Below are 12550 nucleotides of genomic sequence, written 5' to 3'. Positions count from 1 at the left end.
GGGGTTGTTCAAGAGAGAGCACTAGTTCACTGGCAAAGACACTTGGATCACAAAATCACTGGCAAAGACACTTGGATCACAAAATCACTTGGCACCTGAGGAAGAGTCTCTCCCAAAAGCAAATACAGATGAGTTGTATGTGAATGACCTATACAGAGCCTTGCCAGAATCATTTCTTGTCGCCTGTTTCTTCTAAACCTAGACGTCCACAGTTGTGGCTCTTTTTTTTATTTGCAAGTTTATTATTGATTTGAGTTTGCAAGAGATCATTGTTTCTTACGTGGAGGGATCTTTCAGTTGATTGGAAGATCCAGAGTCGGGATCTTTAGCAGTGTCATCCACATTCTGCCCAGACACGATAGGAGGGAGTATATGATGAGAGCCCTGTCGATCAATTCGGCCCTGGAAAGATTGTGCAGGGCTCAAGGGGTAGAATTTTTTTCAGCCTGGTCTGTACTTGTTAACAGGAGAGACTGCTTCTACAGGGATGGGATACACTTAAATAGAAAGGGTGCAAGAATGTTTGCTGATGCTATCGAGGCAGTGTTGGGTGGGTCGGAAAACTGCTAGATTGGGGGGATACAAGGACTAATAGATTAACAATAGCCACTGGCAGAGGAGAAAGTGATTCATGCACTCCTTCTATTGGAATGAGCAGCAGCCTGGAAAATAAGATGCAGGATATTTCAGAGACTGCTGGGAATCATGGGGGTACAAGTGAACACATGGGTTGTGTTAGGGTGGCCAAGAGGAAGAGCAGGTGCATGTATACTTGCATGTACACCAATGCTAGGAGTTTAGTAAATAAATTTGATGAATTTGAGGTATTGCTCAAAACATCAAAGGCAGATATTGTTGAGATTTCAGAGAAGTGGTGTCACACAGATATAAGGAATGCAGAACTGGAATTTGGGGAGTACAATGTCTACAGAAAGGATAGACAGGATAGGAAAGGAGGAGGGGTTATGCTATTAGTTAAGAAACACATAAAATCCAAGGAAGTGAAGCCAGTTGACATCGCTGGACAGTGCAGTGTCGAGTCAGTTTGGTGTGACATAAGCATTGGGAGATCAAAATTGAGAGTAGGAGTGTGCTATAGGCCTAATGACTCTGATGAGTATAATAAGAAACTGTACAGAGAAATAGAGTGGGCCAGTAAATCAGAAAGTCTTATAATGGGGGATTTTAATTTCCCAGATATTGACTGGAATTTGGGGGCTGGTCACTCACACACTAGCAAGGCTTTTGTGGATTTATTGGATGATTGTTTTCTACATCAGCATGTTCGGGAGGCAACTAGAGGGAGTAATACTCTTGATTTGATTATCAGTAGTGATTCTTCATGCATTAAGAATCTGCAGATAAATGAACCACTAGGTGGCAGTGATCACAGTGTTCTGAAGTGGGAGTTACTCAAAGAGGTAACTACCATTAGGGGTAAAGGGAAGGGGTATTGCTTTCGTAAAGGCGACTACGATGGACTGAGACAGTATTTAAATTCTATACAGTGGGATCAAATGATGATGTTACCAACAGCAAATTCAAAATGGAAAGCATTCAAAGAACTTATCTTGGAAGCTACTAGGCTTTACATACCAACTAAGAAATATTGTTCAAGGTTTAGGCCAAAATGGATGTCAGATGAACTAATGAGGCATATGGCAGAGAAGAAAAATGCATGGGATACATTACAAATTAACACGTGACACAGAAGTCTATGATAGATACAAGTTGATCTGTAACCAAGTTACAAAGGAGGTTAGGCAGGCGAAGGCAGATTACGAGAAATCCTTGGCAAGGGATGCGAAGAAAAACAGCAAAGAGTTCTTTACTTATGTAAACTCTAGAAGGAAGGGGATGAATCAGATTGGTCCACTTGATATCGATGGGTCAACTGTTGATGACCCTGCTCAGGTAGCTAACAAACTAAATGAATATTTTGCATCGACATTCACACATGAGGAGTTATTCAGCGAGGGGAATGCCAGAGGTGTATTCAACTCTAGCAGTAAGCTAGAGAATCTTGTAATAACTAAGAGTAAAGTGGAGGATAAATTGTTGAAGATAAACAGAAGAAAGGCACCTGGGGTGGATGGGATCTATCCAGTTATATTAAAGGAGGCAGCAAAGGAAGTAAGCAAACCCTTAGCCATAATTATGAGAGCTTCCTTGGACTCAGGGGAGGTACCCGTGAACTGGAGATGTGCAAATGTGACCCCAATTCACAAGGGAGGATCAAAGGCTGATACAAGTAATTATAGACCTGAGAGTTTAACTTCTGTTCCCGGAAAATTAATGGAGGCACTGGTTAAAGAAGCACTGCAGGATCATCGAGACAAGACTTCAGTTATAGCTCGGACACAGCATGGTTTTGTTAAGGGGAAGTCTTGCCTGACCAATTTGATTGGATACTATGATGCAGTCACAAAAGAACTGGATGCAATGAATAACTTTGATATTATATACTTGGATCTTAGAAAGGCTTTTGATACTGCTGCACATGGAAGACTGCTGCACAAATTGGAGCAGTGTGGCATTGGAGGCAAATTGCTGCTATGGATAAAGGGGTGGTTGAGGGGGAGAAGACAGAGAGTGGTAATTAATGGACACTGCACATCGTGGACTAATGTTATTAGTGTAGTCCCTCAGGGTTCAGTATTGGGTCCTTTATTGTTTTCAGTATTTATAAATGATATTGATGATGGTATATCAAGTTTAATGTCCAAGTTTGCAGACGATACGAAGGTTGGTTGGGTTGTCAGGGACACTACTGCCACTATGCTGCTGCTGCAACAGGATCTGGAAAGGTTGAGCAGATGGGCTGAGCGGTGGCAAATGAAGTTTAACATTGACAACAGTAAAGTACTACATATGGGAAACAGCAACCCCAGAGCAACGTATCAACTCTGTGGTACTACAGTGACAGTGGTAGAGAATGAAAGGGACCTGGGGGTGGTTGTGCAGGGAGATATGAAGTTCTCTGAGCAGTGCAGACGGGCTGCAAGTGTAGCTCATGGTGTATTGTCAATGATATATAGGAATTTTTCTAGCAGGAATAAGGAGGTGATTATTTTCTTGTATAAGGCAATGGTCAGGCCACTCCTAGAGTACTGTATACAGGCCTGGAGGCCTCATTTCAAGAAGGATGTAGAACTGCTGGAACGAGTACAGAGAAGGGCAACAAGATTAGTGAATGGAACAAAGGGGTGCTCTTATGAAGAAAGGCTTAAGTTTTGCGAATTACAGTGTCTGGAGACTAGGCACCAGCGAAGTGATCTGATAGAGGTGTACAAAGCCTTGAATGGTTTGAGCATGCTCAATGCTGATGGGATTCTTCCTCTTGCTCAGAATAATCGCCTGAGAGGGCATAAATTCAAATTGAGGAAAGACAGATGTAGGATAGATGTGCGGAAATTTGCCTTTAGCCAGCGGGTGGTTGGTAGGTGGAACAGACTTCCATCTCTTGTCGTGGAAGTTGATAGCCGAAATAAGTTTAAGGCTCAGCTGGACAGGTATTTCGAACGAACAGATGGGTGAAGTGGAAATTGTTATTTTTTATTTATTTATTTTACTTTATTTTATTTTATTTATTTTTTTTTTTTTTGGCTGATGCTGCATAAGCTTGCTTTCTTGCATCAAATGCCATTTGCACATCTTCCAGTTCATGGGTACCTCAACTGCATGAAAGGAAACTCTCATAATTATGGTAATGCTAATGCTAACATGTTCATTACCTGGGATGCCGAAATGACCAGGAATCCAGCAAAAGGTAACCATATGGTTAGCGGTTTAATGGTAAAATAATTTAAACTGGATCTCTTTAAGAATGGAATGAGAGGTAGAAAAGTTCGAGTGAATGGCAGTGATTGCACTTAAGGAGGTGATTACATAAACAAATACCATCTAGAGCCAGTTTTATTACAAATAATTCTGATGTATAGATACTGCATTTAGTAGGAAGAGATGCAGCTATTAAGAAAGTGGAAGAAACTGCTGCTGCACCAACAGTGTATATGTTTTGGAGCTGTCGGTATAGATATGAACTTTCTCTGAGTTTTCAAAGGAATGCAATTTGTATAGCTATCAATTTAAGCTATCAACTTCTACAATGAGAGATGGAAGTTTGTTCCAGCAATCAACCACCCGCTGGCTAAAGGCAAACTATCCTACAACTGTCTTTCCTCAATTTGAATTTTTGCACTCTCAGGCAATTATTCTGAGCAAGAGAAAGAATCCCATCAACATTAAGCATGCCCAAACCATTCAAGGCTTTATACACCTCAATAAGATCACCTTGCAGGTGCCTAGTCTCCAGAAACTGTAATTTGCAAAATTTAAGCTCTTTCTTCGTAAGGGCATCCCTTTGTTCCATTCCCTAATCTTGTTGCCCTTCTCTGTACTCATTCCAGTAGCACTACATCCTTCTTAAAATGAGGCCTCCAGACCTGTATACAGTTTTCAAACTGTGGGCTGACCATTGCCTTATACAAGGGGATAATCACCTCCTTATCACTGCTAGAAAAATTACTGTATATCATTGACAAGACACCACGAGCTACTCTTGCAGACCATCTTGCACTGATCAGAAAACTTCATATCTGCCTGCACAATTACCCCCAGGTGATTTTTATTCCCTACCACTGTCAGTGTAGTACCACATAGGTGATACGTTACTTTGGGTTTACTGTTTCCCACATGCAGTACTTTATATTTGTCAATGTTAAACTTCAGTTGCCACCTCTCAGCTCATCTACTCAACTATTCTAGATCCTGTTGCAGCAGGGTACAACAACCCTGCCGACCTTTGTATTATCTGGAAACTTGGACATTAAGCCTAATATACCATCAATATCATTAATAAATACAGAAAACAACAATGGACACAACACTGAACCCTGGGGGACTCTACTAGTAACATTAGTCCACGAAGAGCAGTGTCCATTGATTACCACTCTCTATCTTCTCCCACTCAACCATCCCTTTATCCATAGCAGCAATTTGCCTTCAATGCCACACTGCTTCACTTTTTTGTGCAGCAGTGATCCATATGCAACAGTATCAAAATCCATTCTAAGGTTCAAGTATATGATATCAAAATTCTTCCCTGCATCTAGTTCCTTTGTTACCACATCATAGTATCCAATCAAATTGGTCAGACAAGACTTTCCCTTAATAAACTGATGCTGTGTCCGAGCTATAACTGAAGTCTTGTCTAGGTGATCCTGCAGTGCTTCTTTAACCAGTGCCTCCATAAATTTCCCTGGAACAGAAGTGAAACTAACAGGTATGTAATTAATTGTGTCACCCTTTGATCCTCCTTTGTGAATTGGAGCATTTGCACATCTTCCAGTTCATGGGTACCTCAACTGCATGAAAGGAAGCTCTCATAATTATGGCTAATGGTTTGCTTACTTCCTTTAATATAACTGGCTAGATCCCATCCACCCCAGGTACCGTTCTTATCTTCAACAATTTCTCCTCCACTTTGCACTCAGTTATTACAACATCATCTAGAGTTTACTACACCATTCCTCTCCCTGAATAACTCCTCATGTGTGAATGTATATGCAAAATATTCATTTAGTTTGTTAGCTACCTGAGTAGGATCATCAACAGTTGAACCATCGATATCAAATGGACCAAACTGATTCATCCCCTTTATTCTAGAGTTTACATAAGTAAAGAACTATTTTGCTGTTTTTCTTTGCATCCTTTTCCAAATATTTCTTGTAATCTGCCTTTGCCTGCCTAACCTCCTTTGTGACTTGGTTACAGACCAGCTTATATTTATCATAGGCTTCGGTGTCACCCGTTAATTTATATGTATCCCATGCCTTTTTCTTCTCTGCCACATATCTCATTAGTTCGTGTGACATCCATTTAGGCCTAAACCTTGCAGAATATTTCTTAGTTGGTATGAAAAGCCTAGTAGCTCCCAAGATTAATTCTTTGAATGCTTCCCATTTTGAATTTGCTGTCAGTAACATCATCAGTTGATCCCACTGAATAGAATTTAAATACTGTCTCAGACCTCTGTAGTCACGTTACGAAAGTAAAAGCCCTTTCCTTTACCTCTAATGGTAGTCACTTCTTTGAGTAAACCCCACTTCAGCACACTGTGATCACTGCCATCTAGTGGTTCCTTTATCAGCAGATTCTTAATGCATGACGAATCACTACTGATAATCAGACCAAGAGAATTATTCCCTCTAGTTGCCTCCCAAACATGCTGCTGCTGTAGAAAACAATCATCCAATAAATCCACAAAAGCCTTGCTAGTGTGTGAGTGATCAACCCACAAATTCCAGTCAATATCTGGGACACTAAAATTCCCCATTATAAGACACTTATTTATGGGCCCACTATATTTCCCTGTACAGTTGTTTATTATAGTGATCAGAGTCGTTAGGCCTATAACAAACTCATACTCTGAATTTTGCTTTCCCAGTGCTTATGTCACACCAAACTGGCTTGACACTGCACTGAACTACACTGTCCAGCCATGTCGACTGGCTGTACTTACTTGGATTTTATGCGTTTCTAACTAATAGCATAACCTTCCTCCTTTCCTATCCTGTTTATCCTTCCTGTACACTTTGTACTCCCCAAATTCCATTTCTACATTCCTTATATCTGTGTGACACCATGTCTCTGATATCCTAACAATATCTGCCTTTGATGTTTTGACCAACACCTCAAATTCATCAAATTATTAACCAAACTCCCAGCATTGGTGTAATGTAAGTATACATGCACTTGTTACCATAACACAGCGGCTAATGTATTTACTTATTCCGCAATGACTCCAGTAGTCTGTGAAATCCCCTGCATCTTGTTTTCCAGGCAACTGCTCATTCCAATAGAAGCAGTGCAAGAATCACTTTCACCTCTGCCAGTGGCTACTGTTAATCTATTAGTCCTTGTATCCTAGCTAGCAGTTTTCCGACCCACCTAAAAATGCATTGATAGCATCAGCAAATATTCTTGCACCCTTTCTATTTAAGTGCGTCCCATCCCTGTAGAAGCAGTCTCTCCTGTTAACAAGCACAGACCACGTTGAGAAAAATTCTCTCTAAGGCCGAATTGATAAGAAAGGCTCTCATCATGTTCTCCCTCCTATCATGTCTGGGCAGAATTGCAGACACTTTCAAATTCAACCCTAATTCATGGCTTTTTTTTGACGTTGACCTGTACTTGTTAAATAATTCCGCTGGTCTCCTACTCTTAATATCATTAATGCCAACATGTACAACACTGGCAGACATACCCGGGTCCTGTTCAAATTATCCTGTTTGCACAAATATGTTCCCCGTTTCTCGAAAACAGAGTCACCAAGAACTACTAGTTCCTGTGGGACCATAGCATTCTGCCTTTGGGGGGATGCTGCTGTGTTGTGTGATGTTCAAGTGCAAGATTTGGTATTGATGTGGCAGAGCTTGATGAGCCCCACAATTGAAATCCTACGAGGGCATCCACCCTGTCCCCTTCAAGCTCTCATATAGGCCCATTAACAATGCTGAGTTAGCACCTGATTTCCTCACACTCCTTACATCATGCACACACAAAGACAACCCTCCTTTGCAATATCATGTCCCATCCCTGATTACTCCACAAACATCAAACAAGCAGTACATTTCAAAATGCTCAGAGGACAACCCTCAGTTCTCCCCTGAGCCACAGCACTCTCATTTAGCTTGAGCCTTTTGCTTTGCTGCTCTAGTCTAAGTCATTCTGCCAATGTTTATTTTGATACAAATTATGCCATTTTGGTGTGAACAGATATCACCATATAGGATGATATGGAAAACTTCTGATTTTAGCTATATAGCCTAATAGCAGAGCATGCCAGTGAAGGAATGGAGATTTTTTGTGTGCTTCTGTATAGAGACTGGCAATGTATGAAAAGGTTCTAGTGCAATTCTGAGAGCATTGTGATGTACAAGTCCAAGCCTTTTTAATACATTTGTTATGGCTGAGGCATATACAGGAGACTCATAGGCTAGTTTTATCTACTTAACGACTGATATAGGTGTAGCAGCATGTACTGATCTGCATCTTGTGACAGAGCAGAAACTGTCCTAAGGAGATTCAGCTTATTTAGACGGGTTGTGGAAATGTGATCCAAAAAGCTTAGATTTTTTTCCAGAATTAGTCCAAGAAATCTAATACTTTGTTGAAAAGTAATTGGATCAGAATCAAGTTATAAGTCTGGATCATGATGTAAATTCCATTTACAGCAAAAATGAATTGCTGTTGTTTTTTGCTTCGAAAGTCTACATCCCTTATTTTTTGTCCACTGAACAAGTGCCTTGAAGCTGTCTTTCAATTTGACATATGTTTTGAGAGTGGCATGAGATTGCCAGATCATCAGTGTACAGATGTTTCAACTGCATCAGGAATATATATGGTAATTGAATTAATCCTGATGGAGAAGAGTGTGGCACTAAGCACAGAACCCTGAGGAACTCCTCCTTCTTGCACAAATGTTTGGGAGAGAGCAGAGTGAAAATATCTGATCCATTAGCAATAGATCTATTATATGGATCTATTGCTTAAAAAGTTCTGGATAAATTTTGGAAGATGGCCTCGAAGACTAGATTCATAGAGATCACGAAGAATCCCATATTGCCAGGTTGTGCTGAAAACTTTTTCATTGTCAATACATATCATCACGTGTCCATTCCTAAGAAATGCTTTTCGAATGTTTCCTTTGGCTTTGACCATGAGGTCAAGTCTTGATCTAGTTCTTCAAAAGCCATATTTCAACTTAGAATGTTTTCAGTCTCTAGGAACTGTGTCAACCTGACAATTATTTTTTCTAATGTTTTTCCTAAACAGCTAGTTAAAGCAATAGGTCAGTAATTTGTTGGATCAAAATAGTCATTTCCTGGTTTTGGGAAAAATAGAATGACACTGGCTAGTAAGTACTGAAAGTTTGGGCTCAGTTACAGCTGAGAGTGTTTCAAACATTTCACCTAATGAATTACAGGTCGACCATTACTAATCTAGCCACCGGTAATCCGGTTTCACCGCTAATTCGGACATAATTTTCACGAACATAATTTTAAATTTCCCTAGTCGGCGCACCAACCTGCCACTACTGTTTTGGTGGCACTGGTTGCAGCATCAGCTGTCGGCGCAAACTCGTAAACACTGGCAAGCTATTCCAACTTGTTTTTATGCATTAATTATTATAACCTGCTCACATTTAGCCCCAGCCATAGTTCCAATGCATAAAGGAAGTGCTTCTCGTGGTGTAAAGCGCAAACACCGTACATCGTCCATAACAGATAAAGTTGAACTTCTGAAAAACTCAACAGCGGTGTGTCTGTGAGAAGTTTAACTCTGCTTAGTTGTAAATTCCAGCAATTTCTCTCAGTTACCCTTATTTTAGTAATTTTCTTTTAGCCATTCCTTTTTAAATTTTTTTTTTTTTTTTACTTTTACAACATACTCCTATGCTTGTTTTTGGTGACACTCCGATTTCTAGGCAAGCTGATACTTATGGGGATTACCTTGGCTTCTAATCTCTCTTGGCACAAGCACATTACAAATATTGCTTCCTCTGCATCTAAAAAATTTGGTTTTCTCTTTCGCTCTCGGCATTACTTTTCTTCCAAACAGATGTTTACTCTGTACAAATCGCAAATCTGCCCTAACATGGAATATTGTTCCCACATCTGGGATCGTGCCCCCAAAACCTCTTTGCGGCCTCTAGATTCTGTTCAGAAGAGGGCAGTTAGATTAATTAATGACTCCTCTCTAACAGTCTCTTCACTCGCTGTCTCATAGACGCACTGTTTCTGCTGCATCCCTTTTTTACAGATACTTCCATGGGCACTGTTCTTCTGAATTCGCATCTATAATTCCCCCTCTCTCTTTCAACAGAGTCCGAACACATGCCGCCGCCAGCCAATATCCATTTACTGTCCAAATTCAAACTCACAGAACCAACTTTTCATCTTCCTAGTTTATTCATTCAACTGCTGTTTTCTGGAACAACCTTCCTTCATGTGTATTTCCTGAAAATTAGTCTACAGAAGTTCAAGTCTAATGTCAACAAATATCTTCTTTTGTCTTCTCAACCTCCAACCCAAGCACGGTACTAAGTACTATAGGTTCTAATACCTCTTGTGTTGTGCATCCGTAGCCAGGTGGGAAGGAGCAGCAGTGCGTAGCACATGCTTCTTGATTAGATCGGGGTTCAAACCCGTCACCACCAAATACGGAGGATGCGGAAAGGTCAGGGAATGACCACCGCATATCCCGGAGCAATATGGCCTTAGTTGCTAATGCTCCTAAAAAAAAAAAAAAAAAAAAACCTCTAGTGTTTGGAGTTTTCATAATAAAAAAAAAAAGTAGTGTTTTTGTTAAGAGATGCACATTCAAAAATACACCAACATAGGTTTATTTACTAGGTTTATTCCTATTTAAATGGAGATTTCGAAACTATTTGCATTAGTAATAACATTAGTAAGCAAATACATTAGTAATTTATGTGAAATACTATTTATATCAGTTCATGACTCCTGCATCTCACTATCAGTGAAAACAGTAATATAATGATTTCTAAATTTTTAATTGAAATATACTTTGTTACAAATTTAATCTTTGTTTCATCTTACCTCTTAATACAGCACCACATATTTCTCTCATTTCTTCTTCTGTAAACCCACGACCCTTGCAGAAAATGACTATATTAACTTGTGATAAGAAATACATAGCTTATTTTCTGAAACATTTTTGCAGCTTAATATTAAGATGTTAACTCTGAATGTTACAACTGATAAATTAAAGTTTTTATATTACACTTATTAATTAATTTTTGCTCTGACATTTTAACAAAAATAAGTAATTTTTGCTACTATCAACAACATATTTCACTTTGTCCCTTCTACAATAAAAGACAGGACATCTACTTTTGTCTGAGGTATGAAATTTCATCTGCTGGCAATAGTCAAGTTAGACAAAGCATTCTGCAGTGACAAACTACACATGGAAGTATAAAATGGAGTAGATATTCATTAGCATTAGTAGAGATACAATGCAAAAAAGCAAGCTTATTAGCATTAGTAGAGGCATATGATGCAAGAAAGCAAGCTTATGCAGCATCAGCCAAAAAAAAAAAAAAAAAAAAAAAACACTCCCATTTCACCCCTCCATTCGTTCAAAATACCTGTCCAGCTGAGCCTTAAATTTATTTAGGCTATCAACTTCCACAACAAGGGATGGAAGTCTATTCCACCAACCAACTACCTGCTGGCTAAAGGCAAATTTCCACACATCTATTCTACATCTATCTTTCCTCAATTTGAATTTATGTCCTATTATACAGCATCAGCCAAAAAATCTCTATTTTTCACCCATCCATCCACTCCAAAGGTTTGTCCCATTCTTATTTTGAATTTATTTAAGCTACCAACTTATACTACAACAGATGGAAGTTTGCTCCAGCAATCAATAAAGTGACTAAAGCCAAATTTCCACATATCTATTCTACAACTGTCTTTCCTCAAATTTTAATCTATATGCCTCGAATGTGTAATCTGAGCAAGAGGAAGAATACCATCAGCATTGAGCTTACTCAATCCATTGAAAGTCTTATAGACCACAATCAGATCACCTTGCAGGTGCCTAGTCTCCAGATGCTGCAATTTGCACTTGAGATTTTCAGGGGAAGAGCACCCCTTTGTTTCCCCCACCAATCTCATTGCCCTTCTTTCTACTCATTCGGGAAGCTCTACATCCTTCCTAAAATGAGGCCTCCAGAACTGTATGCAATACTCGAAGTGTGGCCTGACAATTGCCTTATACAAAAGGATAATCACTTTCTTATTCCTGCTAGCAAAGTTTCTGTATATCCTTGACAAAACCACATGAGCTGTCCTACCAGCATGTTGGCAGTGCTAAGGGAACTTTATGACTGACTGCACAATTAACTCCAGGTCATTTTCATTCTCCACTACCTGAGTGTAGTAAGACAAGTTACTCTGGGGTTACTGGTACACCATATGCACTATTTTGTATTTGTCAATGTAAAATTTCAACTTCTATTTCTTAGCCCATTGAAAAAATTTTCCTAGATCTTGTTGCAGTAGCTCACCCTGATTACTGTTGTTAACCACCCTGCCAAATTTGACATTAAATGATATTCCTTCATCAATATCACTAATAAATACCTTAAAAACCCTTAGTCATAATTATGAGAGCTTCCTTGGACTAGAGATGTGCAAATATGACCCCAATTCACAAAGGAGGATCAAAGGGCAACACAAGTAATTACAGACCTGTTAGTTTAACTTCTGTTCCAGGGAAATTAATGGAGGCAATGGTTAAAGAAGCACTGCAGGATCATCTAGACAAGACTTCAGTTACAGTTCGGACACAGCATGGACTTTTTAAGGGGAAGTCTTGTCTGACCAATTTGATTGGATACTATGATGTGGTCACAAAGGAACTGGATACAAAGAATAATTTTTTATCATATATTTGAATCTTGGAAAGGCTTTTGATATTGTCGCACATGGAAGACGGCTGCACAAATTGGAGC

At 39.5% G+C, this 12550-nt stretch overlaps 1 protein-coding gene across 2 annotated transcripts in view; it reads right to left on the bottom strand.

The window, feature by feature from the left end:
• LOC150081124 (uncharacterized) overlaps positions 1–12550 on the bottom strand; it is a 1253880-nt gene that overhangs the window by 101779 nt on the left and 1139551 nt on the right. For both annotated transcript variants that reach the window (XM_090381132.1, XM_090381131.1), the window contains exon 37: positions 10626–10680. In XM_090381132.1, the coding sequence (XP_090237258.1) occupies positions 10626–10680 (55 nt within the window). The remainder of the gene's footprint in view (positions 1–10625; positions 10681–12550) is intronic.

This window comes from Mastigoproctus giganteus, chromosome 9 (genome assembly GCF_048544385.1).
Source record: "Mastigoproctus giganteus isolate SK-2022 chromosome 9, ASM4854438v1, whole genome shotgun sequence".
NCBI lineage: Eukaryota > Metazoa > Arthropoda > Arachnida > Uropygi > Thelyphonidae > Mastigoproctus > Mastigoproctus giganteus.
The sequence above is the reverse complement of the archived record's forward strand: the minus strand, read 5'-3'. Positions and strand labels throughout refer to the sequence as shown.